The sequence below is a fragment of the Amblyraja radiata genome, chromosome 6, assembly GCF_010909765.2.
Source record: "Amblyraja radiata isolate CabotCenter1 chromosome 6, sAmbRad1.1.pri, whole genome shotgun sequence".
NCBI lineage: Eukaryota > Metazoa > Chordata > Chondrichthyes > Rajiformes > Rajidae > Amblyraja > Amblyraja radiata.
In genome coordinates this window covers 27652174-27679978 of record NC_045961.1, presented here as the reverse complement: position 1 = coordinate 27679978, position 27805 = coordinate 27652174, and the positions used below count along the sequence as shown (strand labels likewise).

Genomic DNA, 27805 nt, shown 5'->3' with positions numbered 1-27805 from the left:
ATATTTGGAGCAATTAATTTGCTGGAATCATGATGGATACTGAATGGTGGGGCTGGGGATAAGGGTGGAGGGGTGCAAGTGTGCAGACATTCTGACAACTTGAATGAGATCAACACCCCTTCCCTCTCAATGCAACAGCGGCAATACCTGAGAATATCACTCCTAATCCGTTCGAAAACACACTGTGGGAAATATGTGAGACACAGAAATTTGCCAACTCCACCACCAGTCAGTATGCGGTGAAAAGGGTCCAAATGTAACTATTTGAACGCAAGGGTCCAAGTGCAACTGAACTCAGATAGTAGCTGCAATGCGAGGTGACAGAGTCTCTTTGTGAGAACTAGTCAGTAATATTGTTAGACATTACCACTCCCTCCATGGTAAACTGCACGTGCTAAGGTCCTGAGAGATACCTTGGGTACGTCCTGCACCAAGCAACACCACTTTCATTAAATACCTATCCGCTGATATATGTAGTATGAATGTATGCGATCGGGTGAAGGTTCCAAAGTGACTGAATGACACAAAATAATAGTGTGCTGGCTAGGAATGGGTGTTGAAGGCTTGTTCAGAGTTGTTTGCCTGGAGGAGATGCAATGTGTTCTCGGAGAAAGAAAAAAAAAACATCAGGACTGTGAGATACAATCCCCTCATGATGCTGGCAACCTGAAAGAAAAAAGCTGGATATATACTGCAGACTAGGCAGCAACTGTGGAGAGAGGAAAATCAACATTACAAGTTGATGACCTCTCACTGGAAGTGGCCAGTAGTGATACAAACTGGAAAGGCTAGTTATCGAGCTATTAATAATTCAGTGTTGAATCCTGCGGGCTACGATCTATCTCGCTGAGGACGAGATGCTGGCTCCTTCTCACCGGAGATGTTTAATCCCTTACACCTCCATCCTATACTGGGAAGGCCTAAAGGCCATTCCCATCTTAAGCACACCTCCAACTAGTCTTGCTTCAATGCCAGCATCATTCTTTGGACCAAACTTATGCTCATGTTGAAAAATATCTTTAACTCTGCTCAAATTGAAAGTGGTAATTTCTGATGTATGAACGCTAACCTGCTATATTAACTCAACATTTTTCTCTGCTGTCTGAGGAAACAGATGAGATCCTTTGTTTAAGAAGGAACTGCAGATGCTGGAAAATCGAAGGTAGACAAAAATGCTGGAGAAACTCAGCGGGTGAGGCAGCATCCATGGAGCGAAGGAAATAGGCAACGTTTCGGGCCGAAACCCTTCTTCTGACTGCTTTGAGTCAGTGGACCAGTCCATATTTAAGGACTGACCTAAATTGTGTGGACCACTGCTGTCACAGACTTCATCAGCAACTATACAAAGGACTGTGTACCAAAGAAGATGATACGTGTGTTCCCAAACTAGAAACCATGGATGAACCATTGTTTCATTCCCAAGTGATCTCCGAGTCTGCAGCGTTCAAGGTTCAAGGTTCACATTTCTTTTTCACATGCACCAATTATGGTACAGTGAAATGAGGTACCATGCAGCCATACAATTAAAAAGAACACAATACACAATAGAATTTAACATAAACATCCACCACAGCATTCTTCACTGTAATGGAAGGCAATAAAGTTCAGTCAGTCTTCCTCCTTTGTTCACAAGTGGTCAGGGACCTTGACCCTCTGTAGTCGCCACTACGGACAGCCCAATGTGCAAGCCCTCTCGTCGGGATGATCGAAGCTCCGACGTCGGGACAGCTCGAACACACTCGCGGCTTGGTGCTCCCGAATCGGCCACTTCCTTACCCGAGACCGCTGCTTCAGTATGTTATAGGCCGCAGGCCGGCGATCGGAGCTCTTCTCCGGCAATCCCTGGCAAGGGATCGGCCCGCTCCGCGATAGTAATCCCGAGCAGTCAAATAAATCTAGATCTTCGCAAAGCCATTAGGATGCCAAAAGGGAAGTCTGGTCCAATATGGAGTCTTGAAGCAAAGGCACGGACACCCGTAGACTGCGGCAAGGTTTGCATGCTGTAACAAGCTGCAAAGTGAAGTCGGGTGGTATTGATGCAACAAATCGCTCCATCCCAACCTTAGTACCTCACAGTTTACTTTTTATCTCGTTTTGTTCTCTTCCATCCACTTTTATTTATACCTCCTTCAGACAGATCAGCATCAATAAACAAGCCTTCTCAACCCAGAGTACAAATTTGATTATTCAGTCTACCTTGATCTCCACACAATCACAGGATACTTCCTTTGATCTTTCCACTCTGTAAGTTAAAATATGTTCGAATTCTAACTTTTCCTTGCTCCGATGAAGGGACATGAACATGAAGCGTTAACCATGTTTCTCTCTGTAAAAGCTACTCCATCTGCTGAGTACTTTCAGAACTTTCTGATTTATTTCAGATTTCCAGTATCTGCACATTTTTCTTTAGCTTTATTGGGTTACATTCCAAGACTAATTTGTCATTTATCTCATTTTGTTTTGGGGCCTTGTGTAATATGTCCAGCACATCAGCAACATAACTATTCTAGGCATTTCAAGGTACTTGTCAAATTGCTTGTCAAATATTTTGAGACATTCCAGAGTGTGTGATAAAGCATTACAAATGGAAGCCTTGTTTTCTTTCTATTAAACCAGACACAACTTACTGTCTTGAAGCTGAAAAGGACTGTAGAATTATCTCCAGCAAAAAAAAAAAATTAGCAAAAGAAATAAATCCTGTCTGGAAGATAATATGAGTGTAACAGGTCCGCTATTAAATGTCAGAGTGAACCAACTATGCTGAATGTGTAGGAAGGAACTGCAGATGCTGGATTAATCAGAAGATAGACACAAAATGCTGGAGTAACAGCAGGCCAGGCAGCATCTCTGGAGTGAAGGAATGTGTGATGTTTCGGGTCGAGACCCTTCTTCAGACTTCAATTTGAAATGGAGCTTAAGAATTGAAATGCCATTATTACGGTTACTTGTTATTTATTGTACAGTAATGTAGTTCAACCTGGGTCTAGAGTTTAGTTTTCTCCTACTAGTTCGATCAATGCATTAGACTAAATATTGGAGTGTATTACACAATTTTTTTCAGCGCAATGGGAAGCAACAGTAAATTAAAATCAAAACAAAAATGCAGATGCTGGAAATCTGAAATGAAACAAGGAAACGCTGGACACTCAGCAGGTCAGGCAGCCCCTACGGAACATGAAACAGTTAATGTTTCAAGGGCGAGATCCTTCGGCAAAATAATGGGATTCAATTGGAATTGAGAAATTGCCAAATGGCAGCAGCAATGTTTCTGTCACATTTAACACAGTGACGGAAATTATTTTTAGAGGAGAATGAGATAACTGCCGCAAGTTGTGGTACGTTGAAGAATTTTGTGAGACAAGGTGATTATGCAAAGAAACATATGATGATACTAATTGCTTAAAGTTTCTTTTAAGCATCTAAATCTGTGGTTTTATTGAAAATAACCAATGAAAGATGCCAAATAGAGTGTTTATTTGTTATTGTGTAGCAAAGAACTGCAGATGCTGGTTTAAACTGAAGATAGACACAAAATGCTAGAGTAACTCAGCGGGCCAGGCAGCATCTCTGGAGAGAAGGAAAAGGTGATACTGGTTCATACTGAAGAATGGTCTCGACACGAAACGTCACCTATTCCTTTTCTTCAAAGATGCTGCATGTCCTGCTGAGTTACTCCAGCATTTCGTGTCGATCGCTGATATGTCATTGTGTGTTCTGGCCTGTTACATAAAGCCAAAATTACCCAGAAAATGTTTTGCTTTGTGGCTGATGAAGGTGATTGAACGTAGATTTATTCAACACTTTTGTTCGATTCAGTCATGTGTTCCTAATCCCTGTGTGCATTATCAAATGCCGCCTCCTCCTCTCACTCCAACCCTGAGAAAGCCTGGGCCCTGTATTCTGGTTTGACCCATTAGTGTGAACCATTCCTTCTCTCCAGAGATGCTGCCTGTCCCACTGAGTTACTCCAGCTTTTTGTGTCTGTATTCTGGTTTACTTTGCTTTACCTGCTTGTCATTCGACATGAAGCTGTCTTGTTCCAAGCTCTTGGAGTCATACAGCTGCCCCGACAGGATAACTGTGAACCTACAGGTGCGTTTCAGCTCACAGGCTTGACAAGAGGTTTCGATTGGTTGATGCCCTTTCACACAAAGATCAGGATAACAATCCACACGTTCCTGTAAAAATAGCATAAAAGTACTAAGATATTTAAGCAATTATTTCAAAGAGATCAGGGTCCATTCCAACATTATATTAACCAAAAATAAATCAGAATGAGAAAACGGCAAGAAACATGGATGAGTTCAGTGTCTATTAGATTATTTCACATACTGGTTGATGAAGCTGCTGTTTTCAGAATTGTTCTCATCAAATTGAAACTCATACTCTGAATAAAGAAATTATTCTGTTTATGTAAGACATATGAATAAGAAATAAAAGCCAGAATTTAGGGTCACGGAATCACAATCATACAGTACAGAACCATGTCCTTTACTCACCACAACCTTGCTGATCATAAAGCATCCACTTACTCTAACTCTGCACGAGTCATTTTTTTGGCACATTCATCCACTCAATGAACTGCTACAACACAATTTACAGTGGCCAGTTAACCTACGACCTGCATGTTTTACAGTATGTGTGAGGAAAGCGTATACTTGGAGGAAAGTTCGATGCAGTAGGACAATTTGGAGCAAGTCTGGTCAGACTTCCCCCTGATTACATTCACTTAAATACTTTTATTCTTTTAGTTAGGAGTTTCAAATCGTTAATTGTATAAACAAGGCATCAGAGCATTCAAAACCTAAGCGAACAGTTAGGCTCACATCATCGCTTCCTACACTAACAGCTGGATTTGGCTGTAAAAACAAATAGCCTTTACCAAACTGTATGGGACAGGAAGCATCCCTGAATGGAAGGAATGGACGACATTTTGGGTTGAGACCCTTCTTCAGACCTATCCATGCTCATCTTTTGACCTATCCATGTTTTTTTGGGAAGCTGTCTGAGTTACTCCAGCACTGTGCCTATTTTTCACATTCACTATTACTTAGGTGTAAATAGAATAGCAATGTCCAATGATTGCACATGTGCAGCTAGATTCAGAAACTTAAGCTTCACTGTCTGAGATTTTCTGCTCTCACGAAAGTTGAATTGCATTTTGCACCATTCAAATATAAAGAATTGTATGTAGTACTTACCTCAACGCTAAGAAAGAAATCTTCAATAATATAAGCATATAAACATTCCAGACTACCTGCACTTTTAATAGCAGGTAAAGCTCAAATATTGCCAACCTGCCTGGCACTGATAATCAGCTTGTACAAATGTGTAGTCTCCTTCATTGGAAATGTCAAAAAAAAAAAATGGTTTTACTATTATCCTCAGTCTCATTTATTTTTCTATTTTTAAATATGCTCTCTTTATTCCCTTTATTCAGTTTTCTGTTTCTGATTTGATCTTGAATTCATTACTTTGGTAGACACTTTCTAAGTTTAGACTGGACATCTCATTAAAAACAATAGTCGCAGATGTCTGAATGAGAATGCTGCACGGGTTGAACCCTTGACAGAAACTTACGCAAAAAGCCCACAGTGCAATACGAAAGAGAGTAGGAAAAAAAAACTATTGTTTGTAACAATGAGAACAAGTTTTAACATTTAAACAATCATCAGCAGCAATTCAGAATATGAGGAAATGAATCTTCAGCAGTTTTAATTATTCTCTTTCGAGGCTAAGGGAGATGTTGATTAGTGGTTATCAACAGGGGTATCAGAGGACTTGTGTAATTAATAGCTAAACAGCTTTCTGGTGTGAGAATAATATTATTAACTTGCCTGCATTATAAATTCATGATAAGTTTGAAGTGTACAGATGCTTTTGCAGGCTAACAGAACAGCAGTTCGAAGCAATTCACAATGTTTATGATATCTCTTCTTTCCACAAATCACAGGTGGATTTGCACACTAATAGTTGTGTGTGCTGTTCACAAGCAGCTACCTTTTCAACAAAATCCACCCACTGCAGTAAGAAACCATCAATCTGACACATTTACGACTTTGGTGGTGCCATTCTAGTCCAGATTTCACAGACCATCCGATATTAAATTCACTTTCTCTTTCAAATGTTAAATATGTTGAATAATACCTGTTCCAGAATATAACTCTCAGAGTTCAACAACATAAACACTACACAAATATGTCATTAGTTGTAGAACAACACAGAATGTAGAATTCACAATTCTCCACCAGGTGCACCCTATCTTGATGATGTTCTCAATGATACCCTGGAACCATGCATTTAAATTGAAAGCCTTTGAATGAAGACTTCAATGCTCTCTGGGTTGCTAAGCAACAGAATACCGCGCTAATGCTATTGATGATATTTCTACTTTCCTTTGACAGAATTATCATTTAGCTGCTGTCAAGCTGCCTCATAGTCCTAATACCACTATCAACTGGCCAGGTTTTATAAATAAGGCACTTTGTTCTGTCAATTTGTTAAGACTAGGGTGAACTAGAACCTGCAAAATGGGAATACAACAAATTCTGATGATAAATGTTATATTTGGGACAGGGGAAATGCACTCTATTTGTGTCTCGTTATCTCTGTTCCCTGTAAGGCAACAATAGGCACAATATTTCAAGCAAAAGACAAACTGCTGAAGGAACTCAGTGCCATGTTTTCTATTCCAGACTTAAGCAACTACAATCTCTTGTGCCCTCACAATATTTCAGGACTCGTGCTTATTAGCACAAATTTCTGCAGTTAGTGATGATCTGACTATCTTCCTGTTCCAACTGCAAACTATTTCAGTAAGCAGTTTGAACAGGAAGACAGTCTGAGATGGGTAATTTGATAGCACATTCAAGATGAATCTTGCCCTCACCTCACTTCCAATAAGAAATAAGTAACAGAATCACATTCATAAAACTCACCTTGTAGCGATCTCTCCACCGACTTGTTGTCCTTAAATTTGTAAGACGCATCTGAATATGGCGTTCATCTACATGCTTTAGAGAGTTCAACATTTCTTTTGCATATTTTTTCTCCCTGCTTCCTTCTGTTGGAATCCACATAAGGAGAAGAAAATAGTGATAAAATATGAAATTTTGGAACAAGGCAAATGTGCAGTTAGTTGTTGACGAACCATCAAAGTGATGGACCTGTCCCACTTACGCGACTTTTTCGGCGACTGCCGGCACCCGTCATAGGTCGTTGCAGGTCGCCGAAAATGTTCAACATGTTGAAAATCCAGCGGCGTCCAGAAAGACGCTACGACTCTTTGGGCGACTGAGGAGACTGCTCACGATCATACAGGCGACATGTTGTGGTGCTGGCTCGAAAGGGCCGAATGGCCTCCTCCTGCACCTATTTTCTATGTCGCGGGGTGAAGCCTATATGGTCATGAGTAGTTGCCCAAAGAGTCGTACCTTGTTCTGGTCGCCGCTGGATTTTCAACATGTTGAAAAATTTTGACGACCTGCAACGACCTATGACGGGTGGCAGTAGTCGCTGAAAAAGTCGCATAAGTGGGACAGGCTCATTAGAGTATAGCAGAAGTTAAGTTACTGGACTAGAAATCCTGAAACCTCACATCCTAATTCAAAGACATTAGCTCAAATCCCACCATAGCGATTAATAATATATTCAGCTCATTAAATAAATCTGGAATTATTAAACTAGTGTTGGTAATAATGATTATGAAGTTGCCAGATGTTTATAAATACCTAAGATAGTTACAAAATGCTGGAGTAACACAGCGGGACAGGCAGCATCTCTTGAGAGAAGGAATCGGTGACGTTTCGGGTCGAGACCCTTCTTCAGACTGATGTCAGGGCAGTGGAGGGTACATCGATAAGGAAGTGTATATATAAGGAAGTGTAAGGTGTGAAAACATGACAAAGGGAATGTAGATCAAGGAAATTGTAGAACAGATCATTGATGGTTGGGAGACGGTAACAACAAAGCAAACTGAGATAAAATGTAGTTTTAGACAGTCAGACTGATCAGGGAACTGGGAAAGGGGAGGGGATGGAGCGAGAGGGAAAGCAAGGGTTACTTGAAGTTAGAGAAGGCAATGTTCATGCCACTGGGGTGATCAGTACTGGATGAATGGAGTATCAGTACGGGATGAATGGGGGATCACTACAGTATGAATGAGGGGATCAGTATAGGATGAATGGGTGATCAATACGGGATGAATGAGGGGATCAGTACAGGATGAATGAGGGGATCAGTACAGGATGAATGGAGGATCAGTAAAAGATGAATGGGGAGATCACTACAGGATGGATGGGGGAATCGGTGTGGGGTAAATGGAGGGTGGGTCAGTATGGGATGAATGGGAGGATCAGTGCAGTATGAATGGGGGGAGAAGTGCAGGATGGATGGGAAGGGGGGTCAGTACAGGATGAATTGGTGGACCGGTGTAGGATGGATGGGGGGGTGGCAGGAGAATCAATGCGAGGTGGGAGGGTGATGAATTGATTGGGGGGGGGGGGTAGATGGGGAGGGGAGCACAGGGGATGTCAGTGAGAACTGAATAGAGGCAGGAATGGGGATCAGTGCGGGATGGAGAGGAGGGGTCTCAGGATAAGGAGGGTGGAGCGGGGTGTACAAAAGAGAGAGAGAGAGAGGGGAAGGGGCAGAGGAGGTGTGGAGAAAGGAAGGTCAGCGCTACTCGGACAACAGCGCCCCGCTGCCTTGGCCGTCCCTGTCCAACGCCAAGTGCCGCCGCCAAAGGGGGAGGTAGTTGGGATCTCCTCGCCACCGCCTCCCCTCCTCTGCCAGCCGACAGGTGGGGGCCGAGCGGTGCAGCTCAAAGATCCTATAGCTATAGCTATAGGATCTTTGGTGCAGCTGCTTCAGACGGCGGAAGGAGGCCTCCCCCTCCCTCCCTCCTCCCAGCCTCGGCGTGCTGAGGGTTTGTTTTGAAAACGCCGTTGGCGGATTTGCAAGCACTGTCAGGGCGGGCGGGGTGCGGGAGGAGGCGGTGGAGCCGTTATCACAGCCGCTGCTGCCGCTGTTCGGGGCCCGTCATTCGCTCCGACCCTTCGTCGCCACTCACTTAGTATCTTTGCCCCGCAATACAGCCACCGCCGACACGAAACGTCACGTTCCTATTCTCCAGTGATGCTGCCTGACCTGCTGAGTTTCTTCCGTTTTTTGTGTCTATCGGTATAAACCAGTATCTGCAGTGCCATGCCGGGCAAAATGACTTGGCATTTAGGTTGCCCGGCGGCACTTTGGGTGGTCAATGGCACCCGGGAAACCGCTAATTTCGAGCCCTGCATTAGGAATTGGGATTCATCTTATTCAATTCCCATTATCCTAGTAACCTAATGTCCAAATGGGATAGAGCTAATGGACTATCAGTGAGAACTTCACCACCACTATGTATTGGCACGGTGGATCGTTTTCAAAGAAAGATTCATAGGACTTGGATGATAGCAGAGCCCCATTTATCACCCATCCCTTGTTCCTCTGATAAGATAATGATGAGAGCTGCTACTCAATCCGTGTGTAGTTCTTGTGCTGATAGTACCCCGATAATGGTTCAGGCAAAGAATGTCAGTGCTTTAACTTAATGATAACAGAAAGGTGGGAGCACATTTCAAGTCGGATAGAAGTCCTTGAAATAAGTACATTCAGCTATTTGTGACTTGAAATGTTAACTCTTGCTCTTTTGCCTGAAAACATAACTGTTCCTAGCATGTTCTACATTACAATTATTTGTAAGTTGGTTTGGTGGAACTATAAGGACAACCAAACAACACCAGTTATTTGGCCAACAATTAACATAAGGCACTGCTGAATCTTTATTAATTTATTCATCACATCTTCTGTTCAATTAAGCCACCACCAGATGACAAGGATATCATATTTGATGACTTAACTGTGCCTTGTGCAACCTCTCTCCGACTCATTTATATATAGAACTAGACTAAGTGGGACCCATATAACCATATAACAATTACAGCACGGAAACAGGCCATCTCGATCATTCTAGTCCGTGCCGAACACGTATTCTCCCCTAGTCCCATATACCTGCGCTCAGACCATAACCCTCCATTCCTTTCCCGTCCATATAACTATCAATTTATTTTTAAATGATAAAACAAACCTGCCTCCACCACCTTCACTGGAAGCTCATTCCACACAGCCACCACTCTCTGAGTAAAGAAGTTCCCCCTCATGTTACCCCAAAACTTCTGTCCCTTAATTCTCAAGTCATGTCCCCTTGTTTGAAGCTTCCCTACTCTCAGTGGGAAAAGCTTATCCACGTCAACTCTGTCTATCCCTCTCATCATTTTAAAGACCTCTATCATGTCCCCCCTTAACCTTCTGCGCTCCAAAGAATAAAGCCCTAACTTGTTCAACCTTTCTCTGTAACTTAGTTGCTGAAACCCAGGCAACATTCTGTTGGGTCCCAGCATCACACAGGAGGGCTGGTCATCCAACGCAATATTCCACCTCTCCACCAATTCTAATATTGGTGGCCAGTTGGGGGGGGGGGGGGGGGGGGGGGTGGCTTTCTGGAGCGCTAGTATGGGTGTTGTGGGCTGAAGGGTCTGGTTTCGAGAGGGCTAGTATGCAAATTGTGCGCCAAATGGATTCTTGGGCTGGCGTCTCATTCAATCAAGCTTGTTGTGCTGGCAACTCACTCACTCAAGGCTGGTGGGCTGGTAGTTGACTCACGGCCAATCCTTGAAATTCTATTTCAAGCAGGGTATAAGGCCACCAAATTCAAGTGCAGTTCCTTACCACTTCTAGCAGGGTGCAAGGCCACCAAATTCAAGTGCAGTTTCATACCATTTGAAGTAAGGTGCAAAGCCACTAAAGACAGCGAGTCGTGACCTCTCCCTCCTCCATCTTGCAGAGACTGAGCCACACCCACATTTCCGGGTTTTATAACCCCTCCCCCCCCACCGGAAAAGGCGTGGCTTTCATGGAGTGATTGACAGGAGAGAGATTCTCAACATTTAAAAAAAAACTAATAACACTTTTATTTTTCATTGATGGGAAGAATTCTCTGCACCTGCTCAGCGGAGGGGGACTGAGTAAGATGGCCAAAATCACAGCCGTAAGTGGTAGCGTTTTATCTAAAATCAATATACAGTGCAAACAGGAAGTAAGTGCATTTACAGTAGTGCCTTTTAACTTCAAGCCAAATCACCCAAGCCACCATTTGCAGTAAGTAGTGCATTTCAACTTCATGCCACCATTTGCAGTAAGTGGTGCCTTTCAACTTCAAGCCACACCCAAGCCATCATTTGCAGTAAGTAGTGCCTTTCAACTTCATGCCACCATTTGCAATAAGTAGTGCCTTTCAACTTCAAGCCAAAGCTCCCAAGCCTCCATTTGCAGTAAGTAATGCCTTTCAACTTCAAGCCATTGCACCCAAGCCACCATTTGCAGTAAGTAGGGCCTTTCAACTTCATGCCACCATTTGCAATAAGTAGTGCATTTCAACCTCAAGCCACAACCAAGCCACACCTAAGCCATCATTTGCAGTAAGTAGTGCCTTTCAACTTCAAGCCACACCCAAGCCATCATTTGCAGTAAGTAGTGCCTTTCAACTTCAAGCCAAAGCAACCAAGCCACCATTCGCAGTAATAGTGCCTTTCAACTTCAAGCCAAAGCTCCCAAGCCTCCATTTGCAGTAAGTAGTGCATTTCAACTTCATGCCACCATTTGCCGTAAGTAGTGCCTTTCAACTTCATGCCACCATTTGCAGTAAGAAATGCCTTTCAACTTCAAGCCATTGCACCCAAGCCACCATTTGCAGTAAGTACTGCCTTTCAACTGCAAGCCAAAGCACACAAGCCACCATTTGCAGTAAGTAGTGCCTTTCAACTTCATGCCACCATTTGCAGTAAGTAGTGCCTTTCAACTTCAAGCCACACCCACGCCATCATTTGCAGGAAGTAGTGCGTTTCAACTTCGTCAAAGCTCCCAAGCCACCATTTGCAGTAAATAGTGCCTTTCAACTTCAAGCCAAAGCAACCAATCCACCATTTGCAGTAAGTAGTGCCTTTCAACATCATGCCACCATTTGCAGTAAGTAGTGCCTTTCAACTTCATGCCACCATTTGCAGTAATAGTGCCTTTCAACTTCAAGCCAAAGCTCCCAAGCCACCATTTGCAGTAAGTAGTGCCTTTCAACTTCATGCCACCATTTGCAGTAAGTAGTGCCTTTCAATTTCAAGACACACCCAAGCCAAGCCGACCAGAGGAGGGGAGGGGAGGGGGGGCGCTTTCTGGAGCGCTAGTATGAACCATTTTAGAACCAATAGACATTTTTTTTGCAAGCTTTAGAACCAATAGACATTTTTTGCAAGCTTTAGAACCAATAGACATTTTTTTGCAAGCTTGAGAACCAATAGACATTTTTTTTGCAAGCTTGAGAACCAATAGACATTTTTTTTGCAAGCTTTAGAACCAATAGACATTTTTTTTGCAAGCTTGAGAACCAATAGACATTTTTTTTGCAAGCTTGAGAGCCAATATACATTTTTTTGCAAGCTTTAGAACCAATAGTCATTTTTTTGCAAGCTTTAGAACCAGTAGACACCTTTTGCAAGCTTTAGAATACAGACACTTTTTGCAAGCTTTAGAACCAATAGAGACACATTTTGCAAGCTTTTGAACCAATAGACTTTTTTTTGCAAGCTTTAGAACCAATAGACATTTTTTTGCAAGCTTTAGAACCAATAGACACATTCTGCAAGCATTTTAGAACCACTAAGGGCACTTACATTTGAGTAGACATGTGTTCAGTGTTATTCACAGCTCAGAGAAACGTGACCCTCTGCCTTCCTCCATCTTGAAGAGACTGTGTGGCACACCACTTCCTGGTTTTATAGTCTCTCCCCCCTGCCGCCAGCGGGGGCAGCAGAGAGAATGGGGAATTTTGTAAAAACATTAATATCTCTGTCATTTTTAATCGACGGGAAAAATCCTCGGCACACATGCGGCGGAGGGGGGCTCTGAGCAAGGTGGCCAAAAATGACGGCCGTAGGTGGCGGCGTTCTCTCGGAAATCGCAGCACAGATGGCCAAAACCAGTCAAGAGCAGATGGACGGATGGATGGATGGATGGACGGACGGACGGACGGACGGACGGACGGACGGATGGATGGATAACACAGAATGCAAGAGTAAAAAATAAAAGGCTAGAGGAACTCAGCAGGTCAGGTAGCATCTGTAAAAGGAATGGAGAGACAACTTTTCAGGTTAGGACACTTCTTCAATCTGAGTTCCTCCAGTCTTTTGTTTTTTTGCTCAAGATTCCAGCATCTGCAGTTTATTGTGTCTACACATAATTCAAATTGTTTTGAATTTAAAACATAGGATTAAGACTCCATATATTTATTTGCTCTTTTTGTTCACAGTATTGCATAAAGAGAGCAAACACCCCGCCATGTCAATACACCTGTCGACTTCAGTGCAACAGTGGAAGTGAGTAAAACAAGGAAGAATGATTACATACTTTCTAAAAATGAGGGCGAGCATAAGTTGGCCCAAATTTGTTGTCTTACCATACTACACAGCTCTGTTATCCATTGAAATATTGAGGCACTTCCTCTTTTCATTATATAGCTATACTCACCATATAAGGATTTAAGGAAAGCGACATCAAATGCATTGATCAACAAAGCTTTAACAACGCTTTGGAAATGTGAGTGGAGGTCACGGATGAGAACTGCAAATATAAATAGAAAGATATATTTACATTGTTCTGTATTTTCTAACCTTACTTTAGTGCCGACAGATTTCAAGTAGACTAGGAAGAACATTATTAGGCTAAGTAGATGGATTAATGTAAGAACACTGGAAAAATCTCTTGACCTGTGTAATCCCTGGATACCGATTCGAGTAGTTTTGCAAAAGGCCCCAGAGATTCAAGAAGAGTTTAAGAGTTTGAATAGAGGTACAGCATGCATGGATTCCTGTGAGTAATGATAATGGCAAGCATTCAAACTTTGCAATCAGATACTCCAGGCACAATATCGTAAATCACGAGTCTGGATTTAGGACCAGGATAAAAAAGTATTGGGTTAGTTCTGGGATAGAACAGAATGTTATCTCGGTATCCGCAAATGTTACACAGCTTGCAAAGTCAAGAATTGCAGGAAATGCGTAGAAGAGATGGATGGAGAGGTGAGTGCTGGATTCTCTCTTCAGTATTTGGTGCATTAGGGATGGTGGTTACAAAGACTAGGGAACTCACTAAATGTGTTGATGCATAGTAACAGATTTGTAATGGTGGGGCCCAGGAGAATGGAAGACAAACTGATATCTTTCAACTGGATCTTTTTGAACACAAATGCCAGTATTTCTACGTGGAATTTCTTTGTGCACCTGTCACAACATTGCAATTCCAATGCAAACACAAAAGCTCCACATTTAGAATAACTGATCATTTATTGCATATTTATTATGGTGTTGTTGCATCTAATGTGCTGATAAAGTTGCAGCAAGTAATCATTTCATTGTTCTGGCTCATATCCAGTGAACATGACAAATAGACACTTAAATTCTTAAGATGAGAGCTCATGAGAGAAAATGAGAGTAAAGAATAACCTGAAAAACAGAAAAGTAAAATGAGGGATTTTGCAGGAAGATTTAGATAATTTAATTGACTTTGCAACAAGAGGTTATATTTTTAAATAGCATTTTTAACATGGGATCAGGTGAACTACTTTTTAAAACAATTTGTTTGCAAGTACAACAAATGAATTTGTTCTACACCTTGCCTAAAGTCAAGTCAAGTCAAGTTTATTTGTCACATACACATACGAGATGTGCAGTGAAATGAAAGTGGCAATGCTCGCGGACTTTTGTGCAAAAAGATAAACAACCAAACAACCAAACAAACTATAACCACAATCATAAACACACATATTCTTTTACATAATAAATAATGGAAGGAAAAACGTTCAGTAGAGTTAGTCCCTGGTGAGATAGGCGTTTACAGTCCGAATGGCCTCTGGGAAGAAACTCCTTCTCAACCTCTCCGTTCTCACCGCATGGCAACAGAGGCGTTTGCCTGACCGTAGCAGCTGGAACAGTCCGTTGCAGGGGTGGAAGGGGTCTCTCATGATATTGTTGGCTCTGGAGTTGCACCTCCTGATGTATAGTTCCTGCAGGGGGGCAAGTGAAGTTCCCATTGTGTGTTCGGCCGAACGCAGTACTCTCTGCAGAGCCTTCTTGTCCTTGGCAGAGCAATTCCCAAACCAGATGGTAATATTCCCGGACAAGATGCTTTCCACCGCCGCTGCGTAGAAGCACTGGAGGATCCTCGGAGACACTCTGAATTTCCTCAATTGCCTGAGGTGGTAAAGGCGCTGCCTTGCCTTACTCACGAGTGCTGAGGTGTGTGATGCCCATGTCATATCCTCGGAGATGTGGACTCCCAGATATTTAAAACAGTTCACCCTATCCACAGGATCCCCATTTATCCTCAATGGTGTGTACGTCTTCGGATGATGTGCCCTCCTAAAGTCCATGATCAGCTCCTTCGTTTTTTTGATGTTCAAGAGGAGGCTGTTATCCTGGCACCAGAGTGCTAGATCAGCCACCTCCTCCCGGTAGGCCTTCTCGTCGTTGTCTGAGATCAGGCCCACCACCACAGTGTCATCAGCAAACTTAATTATTGAGTTGGAGCTGAACCTAGCCACACAGTCATGTGTGTACAGGGAGTATAATAGGGGGCTGAGGACGCAACCCTGGGGCGATCCTGTGCTCAGGGTGAGGGACTTCGATGTATTCCCTCCCATCTTGACTACCTGGGGCCTGGCGGTGAGAAAGTCCAGGACCCAGGCACACAGGGAGGTGTTGAGCCACAATTCCATTAGCTTCCCGGCCAGTCTGGTGGGGACTATCGTGTTGAAGGCTGAACTGTAGTCTATGAACAGCATCCTCACGTAGCCCCCCTTCTGGCTGTCCAGATGGGAGAGAGCGGTGTGCAAGACCTGGGAGACCGCATTGTCCGTGGATCTGTTCAGACAGTATGCGAACTGCAACGGATCCATGTTCCGAGGGAGGAAGGCGCAGATGTCCAGATGGACACTGTCCAGATGTCCAGCTAGCACTAGCACAGCTGCACTCGGCCATCAGTAAGCAGCAGGATGCTCACCCCGACGGTGCCTTCATTGTTGCAGGGGACTTTAACCAGGTCGACCTGCGTGCCACACTCCGCAAATTCCACCAGCATGTGCAGTGCCCTACCAGGGGCTCAAACACGTTGGATAAAGTGTACACCAACATCAAGGACGCATACAGAGCTCTCCCCTGGGACAATCCGATCACCTCTCACTGTTTCTACTGCCTGCATACAGACCCCTCATCCGCAAGACCAAACCTGCAATAAGGACGGTCAAAATATGGCCCGAGGACGCAACCCTACAACTCCAGGACTGCTTTGATCGCACCGACTGGGACCTGTTTGCACAACAGGCTACCAGTGGCACAGAGGCAGACTTGGAGGAGTACACATCCACGCAACAACGCCTTTAAATCCAGGGACACTTCTGCTTACAGTGCGGCCAGGGCGAACCTGAACAGAGGCATAAAAAAGGCCAAAGTCATCCACAGGCAAAGGGTGGAAGACCACTTCAATACCGCGGACACCAGAAGCATGTGGCAGGGTGTCAGGGACATCACTGACTACAAGAGCAGCCCCGCCTGCCCCCACGGTGATATCACACTGGCCAACGAACTAAACACCTTCTTTGCCCGGTTCGATACTGGCAACACCACCAGGTGTGAAATAACCCCGGCCATAGCGGAGGGACAGGCCTTAACACTGAGCATTCAGGAGGTACAGTGCGCTCTGCGTAGGATCAATCCACGCAAGGCTGCAGGCCCGGATGGTGTACAGGGAAGAGTATTAAAGGACTGTGCTGGTCAGCTGGCGGAGGTATTCACGAGAATCTTCAATCTCTCTCTATCTCTGGCAACGGTCCCCAAGTGCCTGAAAACAGCCACCATAGTGCCGGTGCCGAAAAAGTCCAAAATCACCAACCTCAACGACTACCGGCCGGTTGCCCTGACTCCAATCCCCATGAAGTGCTTCGAAAGGCTGGTCCTCTCCCATATTAAATCCAGCATCCCTGCCTCACTGGACTCCCATCAATTTGCATACAGGGCAAATAGATCGACAGAGGATGCCATCTCTCTGGCCCTTCACACTGTCCTGACTCACCTGGACAGACAGGGCACGTATGTGAGGATGCTCTTCATTGACTATAGCTCTGCATTCAATACGGTCATCCCCACCAAGCTCACCACCAAACTTCACCAGCTAGGCCTCAGCTCACCTATATGCGCTTGGATCCTGAACTTTCTCACGGAGCGACCGCAGGCAGTGAGACTGGGCCCGCACCTGTCCTCCACCATCACCCTGAGCACCGGCACACCACAGGGTTGTGTACTAAGCCCCATGCTCTATTCCCTCTTCACTCACGACTGTGTCCCTGCATTCGACACCAACACCATCGTGAAGTTTGCAGACGACACAACAGTGATTGGGCTGATCACCAACGGTGATGAAACAAAATACAGAGCGGAGGTGCAGAACCTGGCGGACTGGTGCGCCAATAACAACTTGGCACTAAACACCTCCAAGACCAAGGAGCTGATCATTGACTTCAGGAGGTCCCATTCTGGAGAATACGACCCAATCTCCATTTATGGGGAAAGTGTGGAGAGAGTGTCCAGCTTTAAGTTTCTGGGCACTCACATTTCAGAAGACCTCACATGGTCCACAAACACCGCCGTGCTGGTCAAGAAGGCACAGCAACGACTGTTCTTCCTGAGGACATTAAAAAAGACTGGTCTGCCCCAACAGCTGCTGACAACGTTCTACCGCTGCACCACAGAGAGCATACTAACGTATGGCATCTCTGTGTGGTATCTCAGCTGCACGGAGGCGGAGAGGAGAGCTCTTCAGCGCGTCGTCAACAGAGCGCAGAGGATCATCGGGACAGAGCTACCAGCCTTGGAGGGCATCTACCACACGCGGTGCCTCAGGAAGGCCCTCAGCATCCATAAGGACTCATCACACCCCTGCCACGGTCTGTTTCAACTACTTCCCTCCGGCAGACGTTACAAGGCCTTCTACGCCCGAACCTCCAGACTCAGGAACAGTTTCATCCCAAGAGCTATAGCGGCTCTGAACCGGCCCTAATGAGTGCCCCCCCACCCACCCCCTTTGGACAGTCTCCCTCAGATGGTCACGTCAATCAATCCAGCTTGTTTATTTATGTATTGTATTTATTTACCTTTCCTGGACATCAGTGGAGCTGCACACTAAATCTCGTTGCACTGACGTGCAATGACAATAAAAGATATATTATTATATATTATTATGTGTTTCTTCACCAGCCTCTCAAAGCATTTCATGACTACCGAGGTAAGGGCCACCGGACGGTAGTCATTCAGACAGGCTGGGGAGGCATTTTTTGGTACCGGTACAATGATGGATTTTTTGAAGCAGGCAGGGACCACGGACTTGTCCAGGGAGAGGTTGAATAATGTAGCGAGCACCGGAGCTAGCTGCGTAGCACAGGACTTGAGTACTCGCCCCGAGATGCCATCGGGGCCTGCAGCTTTCCTCGTGTTCACCCGTGTCAGAGCCCTCCTCACGTCGTGCTCGGACAGCGAGTGTGCACATTCCTCCCTTCAGCTTCGGTAGCCAGCCCGCTGGCGGTATTGTCGATAGTCGGCAGACCTGGGGTGGTGTTGCCCCTCTCGAAACGAGCGTAAAAGGAGTTCAGGTCATCAGCTAGGGAGGTGCCGGCATTGCGGATGAGGGAGGGGTGCTCCGGTAGTTGGTTACAATCCGTAGCCTCTGCCACAGGCTTCTGGTGTCCTGCTGCTCCATCTGTAACTCCATCTTGTCTCTGTACCTCCTCTTTGCGTCCTTCACCGCCCTTCGCAGTCGGTAGGACTCTGCCTTGTAGACGTCCATGTTTCCTGATGCCAGGCCCGAGTTGTAGGCAGCGGTGCGAGCATTCAAGGCCACACGAACAGACCTGTCTACCCAGGGTTTTTGGTTCGGAAAGGTGCTTACCCTTACCGTGGGGACGATGTTGTCGGTTACTGTTGCGATTAAGTCCGTGACTGCTTCCGCGAACTCACTGACGTCACTGGAACTTGCTTCGAACATATTCCAGTCGACATCGCTCAGTGCATCTTGCAGCATGGTCTCTGACTGGTCGGACCACCGCTTTACGTCCCTCGTCTCTACCGCTTCCCGAACTATCCTCTGTTTATACTCCGGCAACAGGAAAATGGCAGCGTGGTCAGATTTTCCTAGGGGAGGGAGTGAAACGGCCTTGTAGCCTTTCCTGAACGGCGTGTAGCAGTGGTCCAAAGTTCTCTCCCCCCTGGTGGCACACGTGATGTGTTGGTAGAAGTTCGGCATGACCTTCTTGAGATTTGATTTATTAAAATCTCCAGCCACCACCATAGCCGCATCCGGGTACTTGTTTTGATGTCGACATAGCACATCGTGTAGGGCCGATAGTGCCAAATCGGTGTCCACCTGCGGTGGAATGTAGACGGCTGTGACGAGCACTGCGCCGAACTCCCGGGGAAGGTAGAATGGGCGGCATGAGATCGTCAGGTGCTCCAGGTCCGGCGAGCAGGAACGGGAAAGCATCTTGATATTTCCAGGGTTGCACCAGTTGTTATTGGTCATGAAGCAGACTCCTCCACCCTTGGATTTCCCAGATGCTTCTGTTCTGTCAGCACGGTGGACAGTGAAGGACTCGGTTGGGCAGATTACCTGATCCGGAATCAGCGAGGTCAGCCATGTTTCAGTCAGGCAGAGGATGTTGCAGTCCCTTATGTCCCGCTGGAATCTGTTCCTCGCCCTGAGGTCATCCAGCTTGTTTTCCAGGGACTGGACATTCGCCAGAAGAATGCTGGGCAGAGGGGGACGAAAGGCTTGGGCTCTCAGCCTATTCCGAATCCCCCCCCGCTTCCCTCGATGTTTTCTCCGGGTTTTCCTTGCAGCCGAGCTCCCATTGTTGCTGCAACAGCTTCTGCTGATCTCTGCTGGCCATGCTGGATCAGTAGGTACAGAGTTTAAAAAGTCTCCGTTTGCCCTGGAGTTTAGATTTAAGAGGGTTTCCTTGTCATACTTTGTTAGTACTAGGGAGTTAGAACTTAGAAATGTTAAAAAGGAACATAAAAGTTAAAAACACACACAATTTTCGCGGAGCTGCCACAACGGCGACTGGACAGGGCCGCGCCATTTAAAAAAATTGTATTTTTTTTTTTTTTTTTAAAGTCGTCTCCTGCAAAACAGATTACTCAAATCTTTTAATGAAATAAATTTTACATAAAGTAACATTTAAAAAATAGTATCGAGGGTGGAACTATTCATTTAATTTTATTTTCCAAAATTCTAATCGTTATAGAGGTAAAAACTCAAATTTACATTTGCACCTGTTAATTTTAGTTAATAGTTGCCTCCTGCATCCCAATTATGCTTGATTACTAGAGACAATTTCAATCTAAAAGCGTATTAATACTTACAGTTTGGAAGATGTTTTGCCAGGAAAGATGGTGATAATTCGCTGTGGTTTGATGTTGTATACAGATCCTCTTCATCAGATACAATGAAGTCTTTTAAACTGTCATTTTCCCATTCGGTTCCTGAGCTATTTTCCTCCTGGGAGAAAGATGTTGCCTCAGACTCTTCATCTGAATTCTGAGAAACAGATACAGATTAATGTCATATCTTGTCAGATGGGGCTACAATGTCAGATGGGGCTATAACAATATGTAATACCAATGGAATGAAAAATATCCATCTGATGCTAAAACAATTTAAGCAGAACACAATTTGTTCATCTATCTTTACAGTCCAGCTCAGCGATGGTCTTTTGTAAGGACTGAAGAATGGCTTTAATTGCCAATAAACCATCCATAGGATTTATCTTTTTGGATTGAGGTTGACAACATTGCTGTGCCTCATAGTAAATTGAGTAAATGGTAACTACAGAGGGTCTATGGCCCCAACCATGGGTGAACAAAGGAGGAAGACTGGCTGAACTTTGTTGCCTTCTACCAGTGAAGAATGCTGTGGTGGATGTTTGTGTTAAATTTTATTGTGTATTGTGTGTTCTTTTTTAAGTGTATCGTTGCTGGCAAATTCATTTCACTGCATGTGATGTGCATGTGATGAATAGAATTGACTTTAACTTTTGATTGAGCATTGCCTTGAATGATAGTACCTGGCTGCAGATTGACAAAATGGATATGTAGTGGGTGGAATGTACCCCAACCAAAAGTGGGCTTTTCCAGAAAGAACATGACAAGAAAAAAATGCCATTACAGCTCTGCACCAAGATCTAATAATAACACTGAGTTCAGTGGAAGTGCCCAAATTTAATAGATATAAGTGCTGGGTCTACCTTTTATCTGGCTTCTCAGCTTTATGCCAGGGATGGCTGATTTAAGAAATGCAACCCCATTCATTCGAAAGAAACCAAGTAAAAATGTTCATTACCGTAGTTTATCTCAACTAACTTCTAATACTGTGAAGTATTTTAATTACAAATGTTTCTTTTTTGAAATGTATTAAATATTTAATTTAATTTAAATCTATTGGTAATGATGATCAAACATATTTAGAAACAGTTCAATGAAATGCTGTCAATAGGAGACTCTTGGTCAGAGCTTCATCTTACATCCCTTAAGGCCATGGAACCATTGACGGGTCAATTTAACCCGCTGTTGACAGCTTAGTTAACGAGGTGGTTACCACCGTAGGCAGGTTTGGCCTTTGGATTGAGTGCAGAACAATCCAACCCTTTTATGGTGTTCATAGAGCCAACCAGGCAGTCTCTTCCAGAAAAAAATGACAATGTATCTGAACTCCAAGTGTTTAAGAAAGAACTGCAGATGCCAGAAAAATCAAAGGTAGACAAAAGTGCTGGAGAAACTCAGCGGGTGAGGCAGCATCCATGGAGCGAAAGAATAGGTGACGTTTCGAGTCGAGACCCTTCTTCAGGTTCCAAGTGTACTCTGTGCAAAATAGTTACTGAAGACGATGGTTTAGCCTATTTACACATTTTGTTTTGGTAAATACTTGTGAAGTTGGTGTTATACATTTTTGGTAATATGTGAAGATATGAGGTCTGAAGGAAAACCTGACTTTGAACAGAAATTCAAGAGTGTGAACAATCTCGGCATGAAATTTATGTGGATGAATGAAATATTTGGAAATGATGGGGAATAAAAAAAATTGATCAGAATTATCTGAATAATTAATTATTGAAAGAAACTAACCTCAATTAACTGAAAGCTACTGCGAGTTGAGATTTGGGTTCTTCTCCTCTGTGATAAACGCTTAAGCTCCAATTGCCGTTTCCTTTTTCGAGCAATTGTTAGTTCTTTCTCTAACTGAGGGCCCTCTTCAATTTTTACATGCAGATTAGTGTTCGTAGTTGTTTCCTCACCGCTTCCTTCTTCTTCATCCTGTACACAAATATGGCGCGAATTGCATTTTATCTTCCTTATTGGCTTGCTGCAAATCTCACTATCTGAGCTGCTCTCACTCTCGATGAATGGATCAAAACGTAAACGCTTCTTTTGAATAACCGGTTCTTCATCTGAACTATCTGTTGCTTTGTTGAGTGGGTTTTGCTCTTCCTCATCCTCAGAGGTACTACTCATTGACTCTTCATTCTCACTCTTTTCACTTGAAGACTCTTCATCCTCGTCTGCATCATACATCTGAGAAACTGAATCCATCCGTGTGCGCTTTCGGTCAATACGTGATTTAGAAAAACCTTCAGATGTGTTTGTTCTTGCTCTTGTTCTGTACTTACTGATTGTAGCGGCCATTGTATCTGATTGAACATAACAGAGGAAAGGCATTAAATTATCAATCTATTAGAACCAGTACAATAAAATATATATCTATTATTATGGATAATTATGGATTATTATAGACAATGCTCTTGATTCGATGGGAAATTAAAAAAAACACTATATTTTTTATTATCTCGCATGGTCAATAAGTTCAATACAAAAAACTTGAAATTAGAATTGTATGGATGGAACAAGAGTGGGAAAATTGATTAGAAGTTAGCCAATGATGAATTTGTGAAGACTTCCACAAACGCGATAATAATTGATCCAAATTTTTATTTAGCCTCTGTGATTACCTCTTTTTAGAATTTTATGTACTACCCTCATATAAAAAAAACAATTTGAATTTGCTAGGTTGATTTTCCTGCTCATTTCCATTCAGGGTGGAAAGATTACACCTGTAGTGTGCTTCTCCAATCCAGCAACAGGCACCTGAATCCCTTGCACCTAAATTTCCTGTAATGGGCCTTTCACCTGGGACAACCTAGGTATATACCTACCTCTTGACAAGAATTAGAAGATAGATGTCAGACCTTCCATGTATTGCCTTTCTACTGACTGGTTGGCACACAAAAGCTTTTCACTGTACCTCGGTACACATGACAATAAACAAAACTTCCATCAACATCAGAAGTCACCAATAGCTTCAAAACATTCTAGAACAGGATGCCTAAAAGAGGTAACTTTGTTACGATATTTAACATTTATTCTATGGTTTAATAGGCCAAAATGTCAATGCATTCCACATGTAAGGATGTAAAGAAGATAAAAGTACACCACCACCCCTCCCTCCCTCCCTCCCAGTCAAGTCTGTAATATCTAGATTACTCAGAGTGCTTTATGCCAAGGAGGGGGGAATTAGGATAATAATTGAGGTTTGAAGCATGTTGCGGAAGGGTTGACTTCCGATTACTGCGGTGTTAGGACTGGTTTTAGTGCATAAGACACCTATTTGAATGGGATAGGTAAATATCTCCTCAGGACTGGAACCAATGTCCTTACAGTAGCGATGTTACAAAACTTACCTTCAGCGGCGCTGCAGTTCTGCCACTGGCCGTGTGCGCGACTTTGGCGCCTTTGAGGGGGGTGGGGCGGGATTAAAATGCCGTTTTCATACTGCTTATCGGAGAGGGATTTCCTTGGGCTGCCAGCTGCTGAAGAAAAATCGATTGGACTTCTGTTCCCGATTTTTTTAATTAAACGCAAGACAATTTAATAATTACATTAAAATAAAACGCGACTTCTAACGCCCTCAACGCCTACAATGTGACGGATTGCATGAACGGGACAAAACAAAATGTAAGTCGTTTATTTTACATATAAACTTGTTTCTTGGGATGGCTTTAATCAAATTTTACGTTGCGAAAATTTACGTGCGTTTTTCCTGCCGATATGGGGTTCAAATTCACACCAAATGCAACGTTCCAATCGTTCCAATGGGATCCAAGATGGCGTCGCGTGCACAACGCGAGGCTCTGCGTCTCCACAGTTTTTGCAAGTTAGTTATTTTCTGGTTAATAATTACCGTAGTTTTCGCTCGGAACAGTCGAGCGAAGACTTCTTATGGCCGTCAAGAACTACTGGATCTCGGTCTTCTCTATACAACCAGTACACCAAGCAACTTCCAACTACCGCCGGAGATCACCAGGACACCGCGGTCTAGTGTGCCAGCTCCTCCGACAGGAAGTGCCCGGAGGCGGCACAGAGACCGCAAACAAAGACGTGGGAAGTGGGGAGGCTATCGGGCTAGGCTAAAGCTAAACCCTCACCAGCCAGCTCTGCCAAGCATTTTCCTCGCCAATGTTCGGTCCCTGGTGAATAAAATCGATGAACTACAGCTGCAGATCACCTCACATAAACGGATCGCTAACTGCAACGCCATGGTCTTTACCGAAACATGGCTTAACGACAACATCCCGGACAACGCCATCGAGTTGGATGGGCGCACTGTCTTCAGGGCCGACAGAACAGCGGAGGACTCCGGTAAGACCAAGGGCGGCGGGATGTGCATTTATGTGAACAATTCATGGTGTACGGACGTTGTTAGAATTGGTAGTCACTGCTCTGCTGACCTGGAATACCTGATGATAAAGTGCAGGCCCTTCTATCTGCCCAGAGAATTTACATTGATTGTTATCACTGCAGTTTATGTACCTCCGGACGCTAATGCCAGACTAGCAATGGAAGAGCTGCAAGCTGCTATCAGCAAACAACTAACTGCACACCCAGAGGGGGCTTTTATTGTTGCGGGTGATTTTAACCACTCCAACCTTAAAACTGTACTCCCCAGGTTCCATCAACATGTCTCCTGTCCTTCCAGAGGAGACAATATTCTGGATTTAGTATAGTTCTGGACTTGGCATCACCACCTCCCTCTGCAATTAGACACTGGATTTCCTCACCAACAGACCACAGTCTGTTAGGATCAACAACCTCACCTCCTCCACTCTAACACTGAACACACCGGCGTGCCACAGGGCTGTGTGCTCAGCCCTTTCTTCTACTCCCTCTTCACCCATGACTGCGTCCCTAAGTATGGCTCCAACGCCATCATAAAATTTGCCGACGTCACCACGGTGGTAGGACTGATCAGGGACAACAACGAATCAGCCTATAGGGAGGAGGTCCAGAACCTGGCAGCCTGGTGTACCAATAATAACCTCGTCCTCAACTCTAAGAAGATGAAGGAAATCATTGTTGACTTCAGGAAGACCAGAGGTGGCAGAAATACCCCCATCCACATAAACGGGACTGAGGTGGAGCGCGTCTCCAACTACAAATTCCTCGGGGTACACATCTTAGAGGATCTGTCCTGGTCCCTCAATACCACCAAACTGATCAAAAAGGCGCAGCAGCGCCTTTACTTTCTGAGGAGGCTTAAGAAAGCTCACCTGCCCCCCAGATCCTGTCCAACTTCTACCGCTGTACCATCAAAAGCATCCTGACCACCTGCTTCACGGTATGGTACAGCAGCTGTACCACAGCTGACAGGAAGGCACTGCAACGGGTGGTGCAAACCGCTCAGCACATCATCGGTGCCCCGCTCCCTGCCATGGATGCCCTCCACCGCAAACGGTGTCTGAGACGGGCCGGGAAAATCATCAAGGACCCCTCTCACCCTAACCATGGACTATTTGCCCTCCTCCCATCAGGGAGGCGGTACAGGAGCCTCAGGTCTCGCACAAGCAGGCTGAGGAACAGTTTTTTCAATAACACGATTACACTGCTGAACTCACAGTCCCGTCGCTAGCTATCTTTAGACTCTCCCATTTGTGTACATTTATCTGCCTATGTACCAGCTTAATTCATCCACAGTCCACACATTGTTAACCAGTATTTTTATTTCTACTATCTTGCACTATGACCAGACGCTAAACTGCATTTCGTTGTACCTGTACTCGTATTTGTGCAATGACAATAAAGTTGAATTGAATTGAATTGAATTGATCACGTTCCAGAAACACCCACTTGCAAGATTATTTAAATGCTCTTTTTTTTTGGACAATCATGTCATAAGAGCATCTAAATCGTCTATATTTTGTGTTATTGTCTATCCATAGTCAATATTTTTATACTACATATCAGTTTTAGTCCCATGTATTGTGCAAAAAAATAATAATTTTAATTATATTGAGTGGATGTTTCTAGATTAATTTATGGGAATTAAACATTAAATTCCTTCCATCGGGCACATAAATTCATGACAGAGAGATTTAAAAATCATGTTATATTGTGAATTCCTGTGTGAATGGGATTAGTTTGTTATTTGAATACTTAGGCTATTTAAAAAATATATCATTTTCTTAAGAAATGGAATCTACAGGACATTCTTAATGGGAGTGGGCAGAAAGGCATGTAATTCGTGGTTTGATGAGCAAAAACGTAGTTTACAATGCTAAAATAGAAAAGTTGAGGAAAAACAAGGTGTACAGAGATGCTTATTGGTTACAATCTGAGGAGTATGATGATGCTACAGATTATGATATGCCAATGTACCAGCTAGCAACTGATCTTCTCCATAAAGACTTGGTCTATTGCTAGAAATTGTAATTTATTTACCTATCTGTTACGGACTGACAGCACATAATACAATAATATTAAAGTTCTGATCTTGAGAATATCACATTTTTGAATTTTCACGGCAGTCTGGGTATTTATTACTCTTTCCGTCACAAAGGTCAATTTTGTAATTAACTACAATTAGGTAATTAACTAATTATATGCTTTAATTTCAGGTCATCCAAGTAAGATGTTTTATATTTGTTTCAGAATGCTTCAATCTATAATAAATGAAAATGTCATTCAGTTCTCTTGATTTTTAAGAAAGTTATAGGCTTTTTGACTGTCCTCGATCACAGCTTTTGAGTTAAGTCAATGGAAAAGCAATAGGGAAGATGCTAATTTCCGAGTATGAAAATGGCCATAACTTTTTTAATACTGAAGATATGAAAGTGAATTAGGTGTCAAATTAAACTTCTTTTTATGCATTATCTGGTGGGATAAATTGCAGACTTGATTTTTTTAAATCTCAAAATTTTGTAACATTGCTACTTACAGACTAATATCCACCTGGTGTGGTGCAAGAGGGATTAAACTAAATTGGCAACAGGTTGCACATAAGGACGAGGAGTAAACTGCATTGATAATATTCTCGAAAGAAAAATAGATTGGTTGGAAGTGATTTCCCTTTTTAATAGATGCACTCTGACTCTGCTCAATCCCTTTCCTCTTCATGAGGTGGATGTTGTTGGCGGGGGTGAGCATAACGCAACTGGTCGGTGTTACGGGAGGGGAGGGGGATCACTGACAGTCACTGAGTAAAGTTAAGAAGCTGAGTTGTTGGTTGGCGGGAACAGCCTGAACTCACCGGGCTGACGGACGGACTGACGGCTGTTGTTCGGGGTCGCTGG

General features: G+C 43.9%; 1 protein-coding gene across 2 annotated transcripts in view; it reads right to left on the bottom strand.

Moving 5' to 3' along the window:
• Nucleotides 1–27805, bottom strand: part of ccdc82 (coiled-coil domain containing 82) — a 52642-nt gene extending 24837 nt beyond the window's left edge. The window contains exons 1-6 of one of the 2 annotated variants that reach the window (XM_033022372.1): nucleotides 27763–27805; nucleotides 22311–22873; nucleotides 20553–20727; nucleotides 13615–13707; nucleotides 6939–7063; nucleotides 4006–4178 (exon numbers count right to left, since the gene is read on the bottom strand). In XM_033022372.1, the coding sequence (XP_032878263.1) occupies nucleotides 4006–4178; nucleotides 6939–7063; nucleotides 13615–13707; nucleotides 20553–20727; nucleotides 22311–22868 (1124 nt within the window). In that variant the 5' untranslated portion in view covers nucleotides 22869–22873; nucleotides 27763–27805. The remainder of the gene's footprint in view (nucleotides 1–4005; nucleotides 4179–6938; nucleotides 7064–13614; nucleotides 13708–20552; nucleotides 20728–22310; nucleotides 22874–27762) is intronic. The other variant, XM_033022373.1, reaches the window with a different exon arrangement.